The sequence below is a fragment of the Tenrec ecaudatus genome, chromosome 9, assembly GCF_050624435.1.
Source record: "Tenrec ecaudatus isolate mTenEca1 chromosome 9, mTenEca1.hap1, whole genome shotgun sequence".
Classification (NCBI taxonomy): domain Eukaryota; kingdom Metazoa; phylum Chordata; class Mammalia; order Afrosoricida; family Tenrecidae; genus Tenrec; species Tenrec ecaudatus.
The window spans coordinates 137,312,170-137,334,240 of record NC_134538.1 but is presented as its reverse complement, the minus strand read 5'-3'; the positions used below and the strand labels follow the sequence as shown (position 1 = coordinate 137,334,240).

The 22,071-nt window shown below is 46.9% G+C and overlaps 1 protein-coding gene across 1 annotated transcript in view; it reads left to right on the top strand.

Moving 5' to 3' along the window:
* The window catches only part of CTTNBP2 (cortactin binding protein 2), a 161,041-nt gene that overhangs the window by 76,164 nt on the left and 62,806 nt on the right, over window positions 1-22,071 (top strand). The window contains exons 4-7 of the mRNA XM_075558598.1: window positions 7,261-8,923; window positions 15,727-15,930; window positions 17,713-17,812; window positions 19,752-19,902. Of these exons, the coding sequence (XP_075414713.1) occupies window positions 7,261-8,923; window positions 15,727-15,930; window positions 17,713-17,812; window positions 19,752-19,902 (2,118 nt within the window). The remainder of the gene's footprint in view (window positions 1-7,260; window positions 8,924-15,726; window positions 15,931-17,712; window positions 17,813-19,751; window positions 19,903-22,071) is intronic.

Sequence of the window (22,071 nt, the reverse complement as noted above, 5' to 3'; positions counted from 1 at the left end):
AACGGAGAAGCATCGAGTGGAACATTCCCGTGACACAGGCAGGATTTGGGTGTTAGGCAAAGAGTGAAGTGAGAAATGGTCGAGAAAAGCAGCAGCAATGCCATCCTTTGTTTTGTTCTTGTAATGTCTCGCTTTGTTTTGGTCTTCCTATCATAAATAACAGCACTCTATTCTACCTTTTGTTTTCCGTCTTCTCTATTTCATTTTATGACAGCCACATTCTAACAGAATACGAGCATCTTTTAAATAGTTTTTTGTTTTTGTTTTTTTTACTTTTTAGTGAGGACATGGCAGGGCTACATCTGCAGGAACATTTTTAGGAACCATATTTTGGACCTGTTGCATAGAAGTGATTGGGGCCCATCCCATAGGCCCTGTCATATTTCAGAATGCATTCTGACTCCCCAGGAGCTTTGCGGAGTGATGGGGAGGGAGTGGAGTGGATTAAGCTCCGTGACTCCAAGGAATGATTTAAAGGAGAATACCGTGTTCACTTCTACTTACACCTCCCTTCACTCGACACTGCAGGCCAGCGGTTCTGAACCTGTGGGTTGTCAGGGAAGCCAGCCCCTAACACATCATTATGGGTCCGGTAGGCACAATTGTACAGCGATAATAAGTAAAGATCATAGTAAAGTCATAGCATGAGAGATAGAAGAAATGTATTGAAATAAATGGAGTCAGACCCAATTTATGGTGGCATGCTCACCTCAGCCCCCGCTTGGTGGACCACGTGGAAGGAGAGAGCATTTAATGCTAGCCCAGGCTTTTTATCTTCTCTGGGGACATGCAAGCCCCTAATTCCAGGTGAGGACAAACCTCACAGGAAGGGGTTGTGCTATAGGTAATACAGTAATGAGAGGGGGTGGTCTAGGGAAATATACACAATAGGAAGAGGAGAGATTGGGGGTATACATATGGCAAGATGGGCGGATCTGAGATTTAGGATGGCAACTTAACCTTGGATGTCACAGAGCCAGTTTTGCCTGTTACCTGGCTCAACTGATAGAGACCATTATTGGTAGGGTGTGAACGCTTGGTCGCAAGCCTGGGGAGAAACAGTTTATTGTCCCCAGCAGCAGGGAGTGAGGCCTACCCTGTAGTCTGGTGACTAACTGCCCTCAGGGAGGATGTCTGTAAGCCTCCGACCTCCCCCCACAGTGGATCATGACCCCTCTGGGGGCGAAACAACCCTTTCACAGGGGTCACCCGATTCATAACAGTAGCAAAATGACAGTGATGAAGTAGCAACACAAATAATTTTATGGCTGGGAGGGTCACCACAACACGAGGCGCAGTCTAGAAGCGTTGCGGCATTAGGAAGGTTGAGAACCACTGCTCTAGACCTTAGGTTCCCAAGCTTACATGGTTTATCTTTTCAGAAAATAAATTACTTAGACCCCCCCCCCAGCAATTAAACATTTGTGTACAGTAGTCCATAATCCAGGATAAAGTGTAGGCATCTGCTTTTGCAGCCTCCTGCGTCATACCAGCAGCCCCCAGTGGGGGCAGCATCACCCACTTTGCGAACACTGCTGTCAGCTAAGGAGAAGGGGCACAGGAGAGCTGCAGAGCCTAAAGTGCTGGCTGGCAGCTCCAGACCCATGAGGACACAGCACAAAACAAACGTACATCTGTATGTTGCTGTGCACTCATTTGCATGCATCTGCTCAGACAATGCTCTCATTCCCTGTTGTACAGATAAGGATGGGGCAGGTGGGTGGCAGGAACAACTAAAGGAGACAAGGGTGCACTGAGTAGCAGGAGCTTGCAAGAGCAAGAAGAAATAGAGCTAAGTGGCCTCAGAATATTTGGTGGCTGTAACAAACATGCTTTCTGTGTTCCTGTCTTGTAAGTAACCATATCTGCACACCCCTGCCTTTTCCACGGAATTAGCGCGAGGTGCCTTTACATTGCTGTTCTGCTCCCACCCACGGGGTTTCCCCTCTCCTGTGGAAACATGCTAGGTGACTCTTCATTCAGGACTCCTCATCTGGGTGCTATTCATGGTGAGCCACCTACTTTCTCACTACCAGTGAGGCTGCATCAGTCCATCCACACTCTTCCCCACGTTCTACTCTGCCCTACCAAAGCGTTGGATGATCCAGCTCCCTGAGCAGTTTCTCACAGCCCTTCCTTAAAAGCGGGCGTGAGAAATAGAAATTGCCATGTCCTTAGCATGGTGGAGGCTACTGGAAGACTTCAGTCAGTGCATACTGGAGGCTGGGGATCTTTTCATCATCCTGTTGGACGGTCTCGTCACAAAGACTAAAAGGAATGGTAGTTGCCAGGTAGCACAGCACCTTGTAGACCCCAGGCGGTTTGCCAGAAGGTGTGAATATGACGGACGGTCTGCTTGTGCACCTTTAAGCACACTTAAACCCCTGGTATCCTGCCCCAACAAGCTATTTAAAAGCTGTTTTTATAATATTGGGATAAATTTACCTGATTGATCAGGGGAAAAGTAAAAAAGTATAAGACAGAAGCAAAGCCGTTTGGAAGGGACTGGAGACCATTTGTCTCAAGGCCACATGATCAAATCCAGAGCAATTGATGGACTCCCTGAGACAATAATATGCTCGGAGATGATTTCATGTATGCCTGCTCTGGAAAGGACTCATTGATCTTTCGAATGTTCTGTAGCAGGGACTGTTACTTCTTCCACTCTAGACATCACACAAGATAGCAGAGGGTGCGAACTGTGCTATGTGCGTGTGTTTTCCAAACTAATAAAGTGGAAGAGCCTGTATTTGAACACAGAGCTGCCTCGAGAGTCCAACACTTAGGGCTGTTCTGCGGGTCTTTTCAAGGCTATGTGGCTACCCGATGGCGGAGTTCAGTGCTCTTTATGTTTATTAGTCCTTCATCGTTTGCTCTCCGAATTATGCCGTTCCTTCAGCTTGTTTATTTAAGATGGAGGGACACCTACCTCACACTCGTCTTTAGTTGCTCTCTAGGGCCTTCAAATAGTTATTCTTTTATATTTTCTCAAGGATTTAGAATTATTATCTACAGGGCCATTCATCTAACAGTTACTCCACTATTACTGGTTGTAGCATTTCCTCGGATGTACTTCACAGTTGTTTAATTATATCGCTGTCTCTCATGTACTAGTATTATACACGTTATATAAAAATGCCATTTCCATACAGATTTGAAGGAACTGGTAGAGAGGGGGTTATTAAACTATTTATAAAGAATGAGAGCCAACGGATGAAGCGAGTCTCAATGAGGACAGGAGGGAAGATGGCGAATCGCTGAAGTAAAGTCAGACCTTCGGTAGGCGGTATAACACTTGCTCTCAGATTATCAGGAGGAGCCCTGGTGGAGTAGTGGTTATATGTTGGGCTTCCATCCACAAAGTCTATGGTTCAAAACCGTTAAGTGCTCCTCGGGAGAAAAGCGGGACTCTCTACTCCTGTAAAGAGTCTTTGAAACCCAGAGGGCCAGTTCTACCCTGCACATACGGTCAATATGACTCAGAATTGATTTCACAGCAGTGAGTTTAGTTTTGGGAGGGGATAAACTTCCAAGAGGAGCAGGATGTAGAAGGGGTTGGTTTGAATTATCTAGATGGAAGCATCAAAAGATTCGTAGAAAATTGGAATGAACAGATACCAGAATTTTTCCACAAACTTTCTGAAGCCCCTTGTATTGAAAAAGGCACCTACTAGTCTGACACGTGGGTTCCTGAGGGAGGCACGGTGAAACAAGGACGGAGGAGTAAGGAATCGCGGAGACTTGTACAGTCGCTCCGGAGCCCTGGGAGCGTAGCGGTTACACATTTGGCTGCTAACCATAGGTGCCCCTCCATTTGAAATCACCAACTTTCTGTTCCCATAAAGAATTAAAGTCTTGGAAATTGACAGGGGCCATTCTACCTGAGTTTGTGTTTTGTTTGGTGTAGTCTGTGCATACTAAACATCTGGGAATAGACGAGCTGATCTTCTGTTGGGAGACTTCAATTTGATTCTAAAGCGTCAGGTGAATGTTGGCCTTTGAACAAGTGTGTGATGGGTTGTAATGCAGAAAGATACGAGCAGGATGCGTGATGTGGCAAGAAAGCTTGGGACCAGAAGACCCCGCGTAATTGCTGCAGTTCCAATACCAGCCAGCCAGTTGACACCAGGAAGCCCTAGCTTCTTTAGTTATTTCGTAAAATTAAAAAATTCCACCCCACATCTTTTCCTCATCAAAGGGAAATTACAAAACATACATTTTAAAAAGTAAGCTGAAAATGGATTTAGCTTCTGCTTGGCCTTCCACTGTGGTGTGGATTTTAGTTTATTAGTTGTGATGACAAGGAGCCCGGTGGGGAAGTGGCTACACCTTTGACTGCCAACTACTAGGTCAACTGTTGCAACCCCAGCTGCTCCTTAGGAGACAGACTGGGCTTTCTACTCCCGTAGACAGTTACAGTCCCAGAACCCACAGGCACAGTTCTGCCCTGTCTTACAGGGTCACTGAGAGTCGACCTTGACTCAATGGCAGGGGGTGATGTAAATTGAGTGAAGATTTTTAATAACGGTTGTTCTCATAGCCACCTCTTATTTGATAACATTTAGAAGAGTTCTTTAATTATTTACAAAGTTAATTTTCTGTAAGGGGCTCATGTGAATAAAATGCATGTATAAACGTAATAGGCGATAATACTCTTGTTCTCTCAATTTCATATGGTAGGATAGAATTTACATAGTAAGCAGTTACCCTTAATTGTTACTGGGAAATTATTCATTTTCCTGGTCACCTGTGCATGGGCCCGACCCAGTGTAATCAGCAGTGGCTCTCTGAAGCAGGACAGAGTCCAAAGTAAATGACTTATTCTTTCTGACCCCCTGGTTCAGCAGTGAGCCACATTCTCCTGGGGGTGCTATGACAATGAAGGGAACAAGGTCATGGATTTCCCCCACGGGGTCAAACGTATCCCCCGACAACTAACAGAGCCTGGGAGCCCCTGGTCACTGTTCATGACGGGGGCGGGGGGGGATGCATGTAGATAGATATTGACTCTCTGGAGACTATATTTGTATTTGGCATCTAGGGGTTGAACATCCTTTCGACTTCTTTCATCAGCGGGTCCACTCTCTCGTGGCCCATGTGCACCAGCAATGGACCGTCTCTAACCGAGAAGACGAGGCTATGGGTCCACCGACTGCTGCGTCCCAGCTGAGGGCATGCCTTCCATGGTGGAGGTTCCTTGGAGAGACAGAGAAACTGCTCAGACACGCCAGGGTGCCGTGTCTCTAGAGCTGTCTCCGGTGAACGCCCCTCTCTGCTAGGACATTGGTCCTCTCCATTGACCTGTAGCCGTTGTGTTTCTTCAAGCACCCTTTGGGAAGCACCCTGGGCAGCAGACACCGGCCGAGGTCTTGGGAACACGGCAGCAAGTAAAATCCTCCACCTGCCTCATGGTCGCCTGCTCGTGGAGGAAGCAAGTACCAAGCAGACGTGATTAGCACAAGGGTAGCTAGATAGCTGCTTCAGTTCAGCTCCAACTCAGGGCGTCCGCATGCACGACACCATGAAACGTTTGCTGCCCGACTCATGCCATCCTGACAGCCACCAGCAAGCTCGAGTCCATCACGCCAGCTGTGTTGTGCCAATCCACCTCCCTGAGGCCCTTCCTTGCCCTCAAGGGCCCTCTGCGTCACCAAACATTATGTCCTTCTCTAGTAACTGATTTGTCCTGGTAACAACGTACGCAGCGCACGTAAGTCAGACTCGTCAGGCTAAGGTAGTTTTGATCCACAAGGCTAATTTTGGAACGAGAACATCAGGATTTGGGAATTTCTTTCTCTGACTCCAGAAGCTCTGCTGAAACCTGTCGACTGAGAGCGAGTTGGCTGGGATTTGAAACACTGGCGGTGTCACCTTCAGTGGCCCAGCCACCACGGAGTGACAGGTGGGGGAAGTCCAGGTGGTCAGGGAAGCTTCTTTCCAACAGGACTCCTTGAAAGGCTCATCGAAAAGCTGACAGTGGAGCAGAGGCCTGCGGGAAATCAGAGAGCCCACCTGTCACAACATGACGCAGCAATGACGGAGATCACATCAGCTTTTAAAAGTCCACTCTCCAGACTGGAAAGTTAGACACGTTTCCTGTCTAGAAAGCCCCAGCCTCAGGGCCCCACTGGGACCTGGTGAGCAGGCAGCGCTTCTGGGGAAGAAAACCATATATGCAGGTCTGCCTGTGTCCTGGCAGGTGCGGCCTGTGCCTGGGCACACAGCTCAGCCAGTTGGGCAGGGCTGGCGTTTGGCTCCACGCACCCCTCCTGCAGCCACTCTGTGCAGTGCACAGGCCACTGAACACCGGAGTCTCCTGCTTACAAGTGCGTGGTGAAAGGAATTCTAGCCAGAGACAAGGAAGGCCAGAGACCCTGCGTGAGAACCATGTTCCGGGGTGTTTGGGAAGCAGCAGAGACGCTGGCTACATCACGATGTAATGTAGGCAAGTAAACAAAGGGGCTGGAAAGAGAAAATGACATCAGACGCTGGGCTCACTGATGCGGATTATAGTTATAATAGCTGTTTCTATTGATTTATCTCCTTGGTTTTGAAAGAACTGTCGTATATGGTTTCCCCGGCAGTTACTAAATCACTTTGCTAAGTAATACAATAAGCGGGATCGGGGGCATAGGCTTTATCTGCAGCTCTCTGTTGTCCACAGTTTACATCAGACTGTCCCTCAAAGATGAGTTAGTAATTCTAAAGCTTATTGCCTGCCCCGCCCCACCACACACACACACACACACACACACACACACACACACACACACACAACTATTCACTTCCTTGCAGAGCGCTGGGTTTGCAAAAGCAGCCCCTTCTGAATCGCACGTTACGATGTGAAGCGTCAGAGTTGAGTTTGGTGCTACTTCTCTGTAGTTCATTTTAACAGACTGAGAAAACTATCTCTTGATGGAGCTTCGGCATTTTCCATAAAACTGTTTATGCCACTTCCTCCCATCTCATGAGCCTTTCAAGTCGTCGCCTCTCTCATCACAGCACATTTTGAAAACATGTTATTCCAGGTACACAGTACATCACCATTAGAAACGATGAAGAAAACTCCGCGTCTTTAAAATAGTATCTCTCGTCGCCTAGTGCCTTTTGGAAACGTGTCCTTTTAGCTAACCCAGGTCATCGTTCGCAAATGTCTAAGAATCTCACACACACAAAATGTACATGTTCCGGTCTGTTTTGTTTTGCTTCGTCGTCCCTGTTGGTGCATTAACCAGAGTGGTTTTGTGCATGTCTTTTCAGCTGGAAATGGAGAAGCTGCAACTTCAGACCCTGGAGCAGGAGCACAAGAAGTTGGCTGCGCGGCTGGAGGAGGAGCGGGCCAAGAACAAGCACGTGGTGCTGATGCTGGTCAAGGAGTGCAAGCAGCTCTCGGGCAAAGTCCTCGAGGAGGCGCAGAAGGTGGAAGAAGCCCTGGCCCAGCTGGAGGAGGAGAAGAAACGGGCCAGTGGGCTGGAGGAGGAACTCTCCGGAGAGAAGCGAAAAAGCACGGAGATGGAAGCTCAAATGGAAAAACAGCTCTCCGAGTTTGATACCGAGCGGGAGCAGCTTCGCGCCAAGCTGAGCCGCGAGGAAGCACACACGACGGACCTCAAAGAGGAGATCGACAAGATGAAGAAGATGACGGAGCAGCTGAAAAGGGGAAACGACAGCAAGCCCGGCCTCTCTCTTCCCCGGAAGGCGAAAGATAGGCGTTTGGTTTCCGTATCAGTGGGCACCGAAGGCCCGGGGACACGGTCTGTTGCTTGTCAGACGGACCTGGCGGTGGAAAGCACCGACCACGTGAAGAAGTTGCCTCTGACGGTGCCTGCCAAGCCTGCTGCGGGGAGCCCCCTCATATCTGCAAGTGCAAAGGGGAGTGGGGGCACCAGCGCCCCACTGGCCAAACCCGGGGTTGACAGACAGGCTTCCCAGGGCGACTTGATTGTGTCCACTCCACCCACCATCCCGCCTCCAAGTACTAACAAGATTGAGGAAAATGGACCGAGTACCAGCTCCGCGCCAGATACACCAAGTAGCACAGCCCCTCTTCCCAGTAACGCCGCCCCTCCCGCCATCCACACACCAAACGCAGCGGCCCAGAACCACCCGGCACAGCCTCCTCTTACGCACACTGTCCATTCACCATGTGCCAATGCGGCTTTGCATCCAGGGCTAACCCCACGGGTCCAAGCAGTGAGGTTTAGATTCCAGGGCAATGCTAACCATGACCAGGACCAAAACGGAAATCACACCCAAAGTCCCCCTTCCCGAGATGTGTCTCCCACGAATCGTGACAACCTAGTGGCCAAACAGCTCGCGCGGAACACCGTGACCCAAGCGCTCTCAAGATTCACAAGCCCCCAAGCGGGCGCTCCCCCCAGGCCGGGGGCACCCCCCACGGGGGAGGGCAGCACCCACCCTCCAGTCGGTCGGACGAGTTTAAAGAGTCCTGGTGCAGCGCGCGTTGACAGAGGACACCCGCCCCCCATCCCTCCAAAAAAGCCAGGGCTCTCCCAGACTCCTTCTCCACCACACCCCCAACTCAAAGTTCTCCTGGATAGCAGCCGGGCCTCGAACGCAGGCCCCAAAGTCGATAGTAAAACTGTGGCTTCGCCTCCCACCAGCTTGCCACAAGGGAACAGGGTCATAAATGAGGAGAGCCTCCCTAAGTCATCCTCCCCTCAGCTGCCACCAAAACCATCCATAGATTTAACTGTGGCACCTGCAGGCTGTGCCGTTTCAGCCCTGGCCACGTCTCAGGTGGGTGCCTGGCGTGCTGAAACCCCCGGACTGAAACCACCTGCATGTTCAGACCGACCCCTTGTCATTCCCACCACCATTGCCTTCCGCTGTCCCATAAACCCTGTTAGTGCCTCATCCTGTAGACCAGGTGCCTCAGACAGCCTCCTGGTAACAGCATCAGGTAAAGGGATTGAAATATTGTACCTTCTCTAAGAATGCGGCCTGTCCTCTCACGTGCCTTGATTCCCTTCACCGTGACCTGAAACCTTTTGCTTTTCCTTTTTTAAAAAATTTTATTTATTGTTTTGGTATTTTAAATCCCCCCCCCACCCTCTCTCCTTTTTAATGTTTCTGATAGTCTCCGGGGTATGGTGATTCATCTTGCTACATGAATTGGGATTTTGTTAGGCTACATGCTCCTCCTCTTTTCAAACAACCTGAACGCAAGGCTCTGGAGCACACGGAGAACATTCCTTTCAAGGGATTAAACATTTCCCGGAGAGGAAAGGTGTCCCTTCTGCTGAAATACCTCTCCCAAGACCTCAGTCGTAGTGGGCCGGCACTAGGCAGCATGTGTGATGGATCTCGCCCGAGGTGACACCAGGAAGAATATTGTCAACAAGTTAATTAAACTACAGGCAACCCTGCATTATCTAACTGATTAGATTTATTCTAGAATTGGCATACTCTGGATTTTTAATATCAGATTGGGATTGTGTTGTTTTGTGGGGTTTTTTGTTGTTGGGGAGAGGCTGGGGACTGTGAGTTACTGTTTTTGTCCCTCTTGGCTTTTTTACTTCAAAAGTAGTGTATATATTTCTGAATCTGTCTGAAGCTCTGGTTCTTTCTGAGGCTGTTTGCTGTCTGTAGAGCTGCCGCCTGCTGCACTTGAACCGGATGCATAGCTCACCTGGGGACTGTAGTAGAGAAGGCGTCTACATCAGATGCATGTTGCACAGCAAGGGAATCTGGGTCTCTTGAACAAAGAAGCCAGTAAAGACCTGAATCCCCACCCCCACCCCCACTGTGTTAATCCAGTACAAGAGGAAGCGTTGCTCTTTATTTACATGGACTGGGTGCAGTTTCCACTGACTAAGCATGAGTCTTAATATGGGAATGCTCCCCTTCTTTTTACGTTCTGGAGAAGTTGAGCCTATCATGGTATCTTACTGGTTTGCAGAAACCATTGGTTCTAGTGAGAGGGAACTTTTAGAAAGAACGGATGATCTTACTAGGTTATTTTGGAAATTTGGACACCCGCCCCCATGCCCAACCAGATGTTAGAGTGTGTGACTACCAAATCAATGTTGGGGATTCGAATCCACCCAGGAGTACCGGCAGTCTACCTCCAAGACAGCAGCCAGTGAAAACCTCATGCAGTGCCCTGTTCTCCCCACTGTCGGGGCAACTGAATGGTATCTGGCTTTTTGATTAATTAATTATTTAAAAAAATATTTCAAACATGATTGGAGAAAAGCAGGCAGCTCTCTTTGCTTATTAATCAGCCAATGAGAGGCATACCCCGTGCTTCGGCATCCAATTATTAATTGTCTCTGAAGTTAAGTTGGTGGAGACACTGTGGGCTTTGATGCTGCCAGATCTGTGTTAGAATTCAGGCTCTGCCGTTCACAGCTGGCTGGCTCATGTTTGTTTTCTCTCTTGAACCAAGCAAGTTTTCATCCTTAATATGGAGTGTAGGCAAGTGGCCGTTAGGAAGAGGGCTGGTCACTGTGGAGGTGACGTAAGGGACGAATAGGGGGAGATGATGATCCTTCCGTGACATTGCTGTTGAACACATTTGGAGAATTCTGCTTCAAAGTGGACGTTGGTCTTACTCACTGGTGCCTTTATCAGCCGTGAGCCTGCCCGAAGCTCGGCCCAGAATGGTATTTCTCAGCGGGCAATCCTTCTCATGGCCCAAAATGGCAATTGGCCGCCTCCCAAATCTCCAGTCTCTTCTCTGAGGAAGAGTTTTTGCTACCATTCAGAGACTGGGCTGCAACAGTTCAAAGCAGTTGCCAAGCCCCGCTTCCAGAACGGTTTGGAGCAGGGCAGGGCTGCTGGCATCGATGGAAAGGCTGTAAAACAGGCACTCTGGGATGGGAGGCCCTGTCTGCCTTTGACAACACCGAGCCATGAGTGCTTTGATGCTTCGACCCTTTGCCAATGTTTCCTCAGCCATTAGCGTGGTCTGGGGTCCGGCTCCCCATCCCCTCATCCAATCCTGTAAGTAAGTAAGTATGAGGCAGCTGCCAAAATGTTCATGGGGAAATGCCACTATCTTTCAATTCCATTTTCTCACCAACTTTTTGAAGCCGCCTAGTAAACGGAGGACCACTGTGTCAGCAAGATTGCAGGTCGACCTTTCAGGAGAGGGAGCTCTCAGCCCTTTATCTGTTCCCAAGGGTGACCTGCCCAGAGCACAGTGGGGGTGTTGATCAAGGAGTGGGACTGTAGAGCAAGAACCCCTCCCCACCCCTGGAAAAATGCCATTTGCCTATGTCCTGGGTCAAGAGAGTATAAATCGGAGAGCCAAAGAAATAGCAATCGTGGAAGGTAACATTTTCTATTCTCTGATTTTGCAATTAGGCCAAAATATTCCTAGAACTTCAGGACTACCTTTCTCTGCATAATAGCTCTCCATGCCTCTCATTTCTAAGATGCAAAGTATTAAAATGGAAAGGGGAATGTGGGGCTTCCAGGCATTTAGCACTTACTGTGTTCCTGGGTGGCACAAACACTTGAGCACAGAGCAACTAACTGAAAGGTTGATGGTTTGAATCCCCCCAGAAGCACCTCATTGAAAGGCCTGGTGCTTTCTCCCCCAAAAGGCCACAAAAATCCTTTGGAGCTCAGTTCTGTCTCGATGCTCACAGAGCTGGCCTGAAGCCCACTTGGCGTGACAATACCAGGGAGCCTTTTCAAGAAGAAGCACCATCCAGTTGCACGATGGGGGCATGTAACCCCCCTTTGGGGGCAGGTGAGCCTGAACTTGCCTCATGAGAGGAAGGGCTCCAGCTCCGTGCCCATTTAGAGCATCGCTGCTTTTGCTCTGTAACTGCGAAAGGGAGTGGCAGCGTCCCTCACCACTTCTCACCTGGGGTGTGTCGGCTCGAGTTCGTGTCCCCCTTTGGGTCATCAGCCCATTGAAGGGCACTGACCTCCTTCTACATAGCCACTAGCCTTCTAGAGTGGAGCGGGCCAGCCTGTCTGCCAAATGCCTGTAGTGCGTGGGTCTGCTCCAAGCTCCTTGATGAAGGGAGAACACACTGGGCTGAGAGGACAGAAGTAGGGCTAGTGTATTTCTGGTCCTTCTCGGTCTCTCCATCAACTGTAGAGTTTCTCTGAGCTTTTAGGTTTTCCACCTAAAAATGAGACATTACACACACACAATCACACACACACACACACACACACACACCAAAAGGGTTGAGTAAGCTTGCCAGGTGATTTTTTGCTGATAGCAACGTTTCTCTCTCCTTAGAGGAATACTACACTCCCTGAATCTTCATGCAGTCCCATTCAACTCTACAGTTCTGTCTTTCTAAGTCACTTTATACAAGAGGCTTCAGAAAGTTCTTGGGAAAATGACATTATCTTTTCATTCCACTTTTACACGAACCTTGTGAAGCCCCCTTGGACATTTATTAACTCCCCAAACCACCCTTGGCTGTAGAGTTGATTCCCACGAGGCGGCTTTGTCAGCCCGAGCAGAGCTACCTCGTTGGGTTTCCAGGCTGGATGAAAGATGACCACGTCTTACTGGTGGGTTCCAGCTGACAGCTGAGTGTTTTCTGAGCTGAGTGCTTAATACACTGTGTCACTAGGGCGCATGACAAACTGAGGAGAACTGGGAGGACAGCAGATACCATTTTGGTGAATTGTGTGCTAATTATACTTCAATTAGCCGCTTTTAAGACCTGGAATTTTAAATTCCCAAATAAATTTTAAAATCTCAAATGCATTGTAATTCTGTCTCTTGAACTTGCCAAAGGAGGGCAGATCAAATACTGGGAGACTAGAGGCTTAACACCCCCGGCAACTGAGTTTCCATACCCTTGGGCAACTTTTTGCTTTTCATTTTTTTAATTTGCAACACTGATTTGTTTTTATTTAGCCCTCTCCCCACTCCCTCCCCCTACCCCCAGTTGAAAATACGTTTTTATTTGTTCTTCTCCATGTATGATTGGCTTAAAGGCTAAATTAGGAAACGAGATTGATCGGGGCTGTGACATTAACCACACTCTGAAGCTGATGCCGGAAGCTGTTCTCAATGGCCCTCCCCTGTCATCGCACGCTCTGTTTGTTCTGTTCACTGTCGTGCGCTCCCCATAGTCCCCTCCTCACTGCACGTTCTGCAAGCTTCTCACCCTACTAATGTTTGCACAGGACGCTGCGAAGCTGCACGAGACCGTTTTCTAACATGATGCGGTAGCTGTATGCGAACGGTCTATTCTGTTACTACTTAACCACTGACTAGTCTACTAATTTTGACTGCTCTTATTCTTGTTGGGAATGTGAAATGAAGTACCACTGTGAAATGTGATTTTATTTTTCTGCGTTTATAATAGGACGTCTCAAAAGCAAGTAAGTTTGTTAGTGCTAGACAAAATTGATAGTGAAGTTAGAAAATCCATTTAAAGTTTATTCATCAAGCACTGTCATTTAGTAAGAGATTTTAAGACTGTACTGCAGTCATCTAAGAAACAAGGATATTGATACCTATTTTTTCCCATAGTCTTATGTTACAGGGATCTCGTAAGTCTAACTGATCTAACAGTCGACAAAAGTTTTTAGTAAGATAGTTTTTCCTTCAGATAATTTAATATTGAGCATACAATTCTGATGAAACATTATCTATAAGTGAATGTTACCATAACAATCAGTTGCAAAACTGATTTAAAGTATCTCCGCCCAAACCTAGGATGGTGATGAAAAATAAAACATGAAAGCAAAGCCCCAAAGACTTGCACACCATTTAATATATACATCTATAGATATTCTTACCAGGTCAAAAATCACAGTGGCTTGGATGCGCTCTAAACACAGAATGAGAAGAGCGGAGAGAGATAGGCGGACAGACACCGTGAGCCATGCACCCCCTGTCCCACAGAGGCCTGGCATGCAATGCCTTCATCTATACCTTGGTGTTTGCTTTGTGACCAAGGCGTTCTGCCTTGGTGTGTATAACTTCTCTGTTGTTGAGCGATGTCATATAAGTACTGATTTAATTTTTGTGGGCTTGTTTTTGTTTGTTTTTAAGAAAATACAAAAGGTAAAATGTACCAGAGAGGAGCCTGCTTGTAAGTATGAAGTCAAAAATACTACTTTTGTAAGGAGAGCTAATGAATATCAATGGGAAAAATATCATAAAGTTTGGATAAATATTTAATTCTTATGAGCACTTGCATTTTGTTTGTCACTGCAGTCTAGTAGGATAAAATAATAACTTATTCATGAGTTCAAATAAGTGATTATAAAGCTATAATATCTAGCTTTTAATAAGCAGCAGAGTTACTTTTTCACAAACTGCTCTGGTTTTGTATTTGTACAGAAACTTTACAAATACTGGACTTTTTCATCCATGTGTGTCCTTTTAATATTGAGGCTGGGAATTTAAAGGTTTAACGATAAGAATTGACTACTAGTTACATATTAGTATACTACTCATTCATGAATATTATCCTGACATCATTGTGCAGGAGATATGAAACCTGCCTCTATTGTATCTTCTTACCGGAGATGTATGACGCATATCAGATGAATGAACATAGACACCCACACCTACATATGCACTTGTGTTACTAAGAGGTACTGGGGGCACAATCAGGGACAAAAGTAAGAGGGCTTAATTTGAAAATTAACCGTAGCTAAGCCTAAAGTACACAAATACTATGTATCACATTAAATAAATATTTTTACTTTACTATTTTTTGCAGCCTTTTGATCAAGGAAGAATGCAGAAAATTTTCCATGCTCTATGCAGTGACCTTCACACACTTACAGATTCTCTCCTAAAGCTGCTAAGCACTGATGAGAAAGCTCTAACTGATAACTCTTATGATTTTTAGTAAAACTATATGGTAGAGTGTCCTCTTTTGTTGGCTGGTTAAAAGGTTCTGTTAGACATGTGGTCAAGATGGCCAGATAGTCCTGTTTGCACTTTATGTAGCGGAGATCTGTGCTGAGATCTGTCCTGGCAACCGGCCAGATTCAGTTTCCATTTATAAGTTCTTGATTCCTTATAGCAGCCAGTCCCTATTATTTTTATACCCAACTGGAGAATTTCTAAGAATGTAAAAGGACTCCCTCTTGGTATTTGCTCCGTCTGAAGAGTGTGTGTAAAATGCGTAAGCAAATACTTTAGAAACATTGTTGCAAAATGAAAATCTCAGTTTCTTGCAACTATTTGTATTTTATACCTAAGCATATGGGTTCCCTTTTTCTGGTTGATACTGTGCTGGAGGTGCCTTAGTGGTACAAGAGTTAGCTCCTGGCCTGCAGTTCAAACCAACCAGAGGATCCAGGGGGGAAAAGATTTGGTGAGCCGTTCCCCTAAAGATTAGAGCTCCGAAAACCCCCGTGGCGATTGTTCAGCTGAGTCTATGGCATCTGACAGCCACACGTGAGATTTTAAAATCCATGGTGCTGTGAAGTTTTGAAAAGGAAGTGGAACTTTCACAATGAGATGGCCCTCTTATTTTCCTTAAACCAGCGACCACCTTAACATTTCTCTGTGCCAGACTGACGACCAAAAATCATCTGTCATCACGTAAATTTTATTAGCAACAGGTATAAAACCTGAAATAGCAGTTCAGATCTGTGCTAAGTCAATAGTAACAGATGGATAATGTTAGAAACCACGTAATCCTTTGGGAACACTTGTTTCTGTGTAAGTGTGTGTGTGTGTACAGAAAGAGGTAGGATAATCTCTGTTGCTTGTATCTGCTCACACTCTCTAACTAGGGTCGCTTTAACCCACAGGCTGGTCACCCTCCCTAACCCCTTTGCTAATGAGTGGTGGTCCTGCCCCCCTGGCTGGCAGGCCCACCCTTCTTCAGCAAGCTGCTGCCCAGGGAAATGTCACTTTACTGTCAATGCTGCTTAATGAAGAAGGACTAGACATTAATCACTCCTGCGAAGATGGCCATTCTGCCTTGTATTCTGCTGCTAAGAATGGACATACAGGTAATGACAGTGACTTCGCCTCTCAAGGTACTCACACTTGCAAACGGATGAAGAGTCAAATGTGATCAGAGCCATTGCTATGGTTCTTTTTATTTACTTATTGTTTTACCTTTATTGAACTATCACATGTGCAAGTCAGTAGCTCAGCCATATCACGAAGGGTTGTGCAGCCATCCCCTCAATCAGCTTTGGAACCTTTTCTCCCTGCTTGTACCCATTGAAGGATCCCTGTTATGGGGTGGGGGTGGGGATTACGCATTGAGCTGAGATTGCAAGGTCACCAGTTCGAGCCCCCTAGCAGCGCTGCAGGAGAAAGCCTGGGTTTTCTGCTCCCGTAAAGAGTTACAGTCTCTGAAACCCACGGGGCAGGGGGCTAAAGGGTGCCATCACTATGAGTCAGCAGTGACTCAGCAGTTCTTTGTTTTGCACCCATTGATAGGGAAGAGCAAAAGGTTCTGTTTTGTTTCAGGTTTTCTCTTACAGGGAGGGGTGGGTAGTTTTTGTGCATGGCCTTTGATGTCTTTGTAAACATGAGGAAATCTGAGTGGTACAGTCTTTAATCATGGGAAGAGTTGACCGAGGCTAGTAAACAGTGTCTCTGTTTTGGGCCCAGTGGAGTGGATCGTACTGGTAGAACCTGTGGGTCTAGGGCTGTGAAACACCTTGTAGAAACACATTGTTCTGTGCTTTGGTCAGAACAAAGTGGTTAGGAGTACTCGCGCTTGGGGTTAAAGTTGAGCATCGTGACTGGCTCTGCTGCAGCTGGGGCGGTTTTAGTCGTTAGGAAAGGCCCTGTGCCTGAACATCATTCTGTCATTGGAACGATGGATAGTTATGTGGATTTTTCTAAGCGAACAGAAATGTTGCATACCTCTAAAGGCAAGTCTGGGAATTATCCTTGTTCCTTAAAATGCAAATTCTGTAGTCAAATGTATTCAAACATATGGTAGTATGGGGGAAAAAAAGACATGATTTGACTGCAGACGCCAAGTCAAGAGGCATTACCCACTCGAGCCACGTGATGGTAGATTCATTCGGTAACAAGGCTTCTGTAAAATTTTGCATTGCTTCACTGGGTGAGGGTGGACAGAACGGAGGCATCTAAGGTGCTAGGAAGATGGCTCATTGTTTTGAAGTACTCTGGCATTTGCCTATACCTCGCAAGCACTAAAGACACCGCCTTTCACACAGAGACACCGAGCCATGCCGGAAGCACAGGGAACGTGCGTTCTAGATGGCATTAATGCCCGAGTTGGGGAACTCTCTAAATGTACTCTTTCTTCTCACTCATGGAGTCAAGCCCAGGAGGGCCACCACATAAAGTTGCTTTAAATACAAAAATTAAATATGCTAAAGTTAAAAGTTAACGATTTAACCGTGAAGAATATTTCAATTGGATGAATGAATTTGGTTGTACATCCCAAAGCACTCTATTCTGGGGGAAGTGGATGGAAAGGTCTGGTAGAGCATTTTTCTGACACTTAGTAATTCCTTTCATGCTAATCTGCCTCTCTCTCCACCCCCACTCTTTTTCTCCCCCTCCCCTTTCTATCACACACTCACGCACACACGTGCTTTGGTGAATCTTGGGTAATATACTCGTTGGGGAAGGAGGCGGCCTTTCTCTGGAAAATTACAGAGTCCCACACCCTCAGAGCTGTTAGATGTTCTGTGCCAGGCAGAATTCCCAGGGGTTCAGAATCTCTCTATAGCTGCTTTAGAATTTGGCTCGGGCTGGATACAAGCGGGGGAATTAAAAGTGCTTTCTATTAAAATCCATAGACTGTGTGAGATTGCTGCTGAATGCAGAAGCCCAAGTCAATGCTGCTGATAAAAATGGCTTCACACCCTTGTGTGCTGCAGCTGCTCAGGGACATGTCAAGTAAGTGATGCTCTTCTGTTTCTCTCCTATGCAGAGAACTGCGCTCTGCCCTGGGCACATGCGTTTTTGATCTGGCTGAGTGTAGACCGGTGCTTATCCCCCTTGGGCAAGAGTTTTACTAAACACAGAGGAGGATTGAAGTTCACAGTAGGCCCCTGAACCTGCTCTTCTTCGCGATCCATGGTGGGGTCCAGAGAAACACTGTGTGTCTAAACCTCGCAAGAATGAGCGCGCTTCTGAAGAAGCTCATCAAATTCTCACTTTCCGCATCAAATAGAGTGGCACCAGGGGGCATGACAGTTTGGGCCGTCACTGTTTCCCACCACTGCCACACCTCCCCGGAATGTAAGTGTGTGCAGTCTAGGGCACTGGCACTAAAATAATTACATTATTTGTGACCATCTCAACTTCGTAGGCCAACCACACCAAAACCCAACCCCCACCCATGTAGGGTTGCTAGGCTGTAAATGTTTACTGGAGCAGACAGCCTCAGCTTTCTTCTCGAAGAGCGGCTGTGGGCTTGAACCGCCTCCCACGCTTACCTCAAAGCACCACCAGGCTCCCCAGGGATGCATCTTGCTCCCTTTAAAACAATGAAGCAGGATATTTATAGATGAGCTCTGAAAATCCCCAACCCAAAAGAGCCTTCTCATTGAAATGCACAGAAGTTTAGCAGTTATATTTTCCTCTGCTTGCTGAGCCAGTTGAAGCCAGGCATTGCTTTAAAGATCCTGAACGACATGCGAATAGTACAGTGTAGGTGTCCGCTCCCTCCGGTTATGGAAGGCCCGTATGTGTCAGTGTGCCACTGCACTCCCCGGGCTCTCTCAGTGGCTCTCCTCTCAGAAGTAGACCTGAGGGGCCCCTAGGTGGACTGGCACATCCGAGCATTGGCCACCTGCTGAGATGCAGAGCTGTTTGCCCACCCAGGACCCCCAGAGTCACAGATAACTTTGTGAAAGGGGGCAGCCTGGGAAAATCCAGAGGCCAACGAGCAAGAATCAACACGGACATTGTTTTTTATATATATAAAACACACACACACATAAATTCACCCAACACTGTCAAGAAAACCCAAGGAAGTACATAAAATCCATGCAAAATAAATAAACCAGTGAGTTGTGAATTGCTTCCCAGTTCCCTGCTGATTGCATGCTAAGTTTACTGTCACCTGATTTTACAGCTTAAACTGGTGATGTTTCCCAGGTGACCAGGAATGCTGGGAAATCAGGAAATTACCGTGTTCTTTCCTCCTGGACTCTCTAGCAGGGAGGGTCCGCCTGCCCGTGTCCTTGTCCTCGTCCACTACCCCGCCTCATGGCCTTTCCTCCATGAGCCCTGAGCTCTGCCGTGCATTGCCGGTTACAGGCTGCCCAGAGTCGACACTGTTTGTGATTCTTTCTCAAGTCCATGTCTCGGAATAGCGCTGCACCAGGCCTTGTTATTTCCAGCTACAAGTCACACAGATGTCAAGCACAGTTCAACCCTTGATTCCATTAAGTCAACAGTGGACCCCGGTTTCACAGGTTGGTTACAGGGAAAAGTCATAAAGTTGGTTTAAACCTGCTATTTTAAATTTTCACAAGAGGGTGTAAATGTTGTGACTGAAGTCTCATCTTTGGGCCTTGTTAAAATACCAAAACCAGATTCAGTTGTCAGCGAGTTGAGCCAATCACGGTCAGCCGGTCCTGTCAAAATGCAGGATCTGCCTGAGACCCACACGCAAGGGGCTTTGACGCTTCTTGGGAAGAGTCCGCCACCTTTTCGTTTCATTTTTGCCCCGTGAATGTTTTCTGTAGATGTACAAACACAAGCACCGCGTACATACGAACCTGAAGAATTTCCTCTGCCTTTCTCCATACTGAAGATCCTGAGCAGGTGGCATTTCAAAGGCCGCTCTCTCCTTTTGTGTGTAATTAATTGCATCCTGTGTTTTCAGATGTGTAGAATTATTCATTGCATACCATGCTAACATTAATCATGCTGCTGCTGAAGGACAGACCCCTCTATACCTGGCCTGTAAAAATGGAAATAAAGAATGTATTAAACTCTTGTTGGAAGCTGGAACAGACCGAAGTGTACAAACCAGAGTGAGTACCAGTTTCGTAGGGTTGTTTTGCTTTGCTTTTTCTATACATGTACTTCAGAGCTGTTTTCAGAATTCTAAAACTAAAAGGCAACAACAACAAAATGTTTGTGTTTGTCTGGGTTGACTAGAGAAACAAATCCATGGGCAATCATATGTGTATAAGAAAGGGATCTATATTCAAGAGGAATTGAACATTGAGAAAACATCCTCACCCACCCAGTCCAGTCCAAGGCCATAAGTCTCATATTAGCCCACATGTCCGATACCAATCTTTAAGGTCCTCTTCAGACTCACGAAACACATGCAACAAAGCCAAATGCAGGATGATTACAGGCCAGTGGGTAGAAAGTCTTTGGGTCCAGTGGTGGTGTAAGCATCTCAGCGCTGGCAGGGGTCTCTCTGTGGCTTCTCCGGCTTCCGAGGTCTGGTTGCGTCCATGTGGCTTGTCTTCTGCAATGTCTCCCAGGGAGTAGCAGAGAGAAAGAGGTGCCTTTCGCCTCCAAGGAGGAAGTACCAGATTTCCCAGAATTCTCAGGAGAAGGCCATGCCCACACAGAAGTCTCATTGGCTATCTCTAGATTGACAGCTTAGACTCCACCTCTATATCCTTAATCCTTAAAATTGACACTACATTAGGAAACCATCACAATGTTAAAAGAGAATATTCTGTGTTCAGCTTTGCATTTTGGGATATTGGATTTGAAAAATGTGTGTCTGCTGATTGCATCTCCTCCCTGTTGATTAAAGCCTCACCCATTCCTCAGACTGAGCTTCAACTGGAGTCATCTGTTTCCTGTTTGTCTTATTTTTAGAATTAGGAGAGATGATTCAGGCATGCGTTTTTACTCATTGAATATTACTGAGTGTACCTGGATATAGACTCGAAATATGTATTTTTAAATACTGTATAGCAGATGAATGTTGATACAGTTCATTACATTCCCACTGAACCAGTTCTCATGGTTTCCATTCTGCTGCTTCTGTTGCCCTTAGGCGAACTTCTGTGTCCTCAGCTCTGTGTCTCTGTGTTGGAGTCAATGGCCTCATATAGTTGATTACTTTAAGGAACATCCTACTCACTGTTGATACTGTTCATTTTATAAGGCAATCTATTATGTGGATGAAAGGTGACCTTCAGGACTGGCATCAAATCCAAGTTCATTAGGTATCTTAGGGTCCCAGAGGTTTCTTGTCTTTAGCCGTCCAGTAAGTCTGACTTTCCAGGGGAATTTGAATTTTGTTCTACATGTTTCTCCCGTTCTATGTGGGACCCACCCTCTCTTCTATGCCTGGTCAGAACTGTCAGTTATGGCAGCCAGGCACTATCTAGTTCTTCTGACCTCAGGCTGGGTGAGGGTGTAGGGCTTAGTTACATGAACATCCTCTTCTCAGCACCTTTAGTCTCCTGCTTTCTCTCTTATTCTTGACTCGTAAAGACCAACTCAGTGGCCCTTCACAAACTTTTAAGAGTTCAGAAGGTACTCAGCAAGTAACACAAGTAGGGCATCACCTTCTTATTTGTCGTATCTATGGACTGAATTGTCTTCTGAAACTGTGATCATAAGTCTTTCATTCGAGTACCCCAATCCTACGAGGTGTTCCGATGTACCTAGTATAGGATATTACCTCTGCTCGTGTGCAGCACCCACAAACGTAGGTGTGCCTGTACATACCCATTCAAACATGCTGCATGCATTTGCATGCATGTATCTACATATGCCTTCCTATGCACTCACACCTATCATACGTGTTTTTTGGTTGTTGTTATTGTCATCGCAAAAAAATGTGGGTTGTTATAGCCATTACCAAAATTGTCCCTTTTTCTTATGTGCGTCTTGTTGCCTTCTTTTGACTTGGCCTAGTTAACTCTTCCTGGGTGCTGCCTGTCGCATCACTAAAGATAGCCTGTGACCACTATCTAGCAGGTGTCCCGCCTCCCCTCCCTCACCCCCCCCCCCCGTAGCCAACAGAGATTGATGCTTTCAGTACCCGTTCCCGCTCGTGGCTGGCAGCAGGGAGACCATGCAGCATCGGGTCTTCTGTGCTTGACTTGTCTCGTGCAGCAGCACGCCCTGCAGAGGCCTTCCTCTCACAGGAGCTGACTCCCAGACCCGTCATCGTTTTTGTGTACACTCTGCCTTTGAATATGATGCCATCGTTAGTTCGCCCC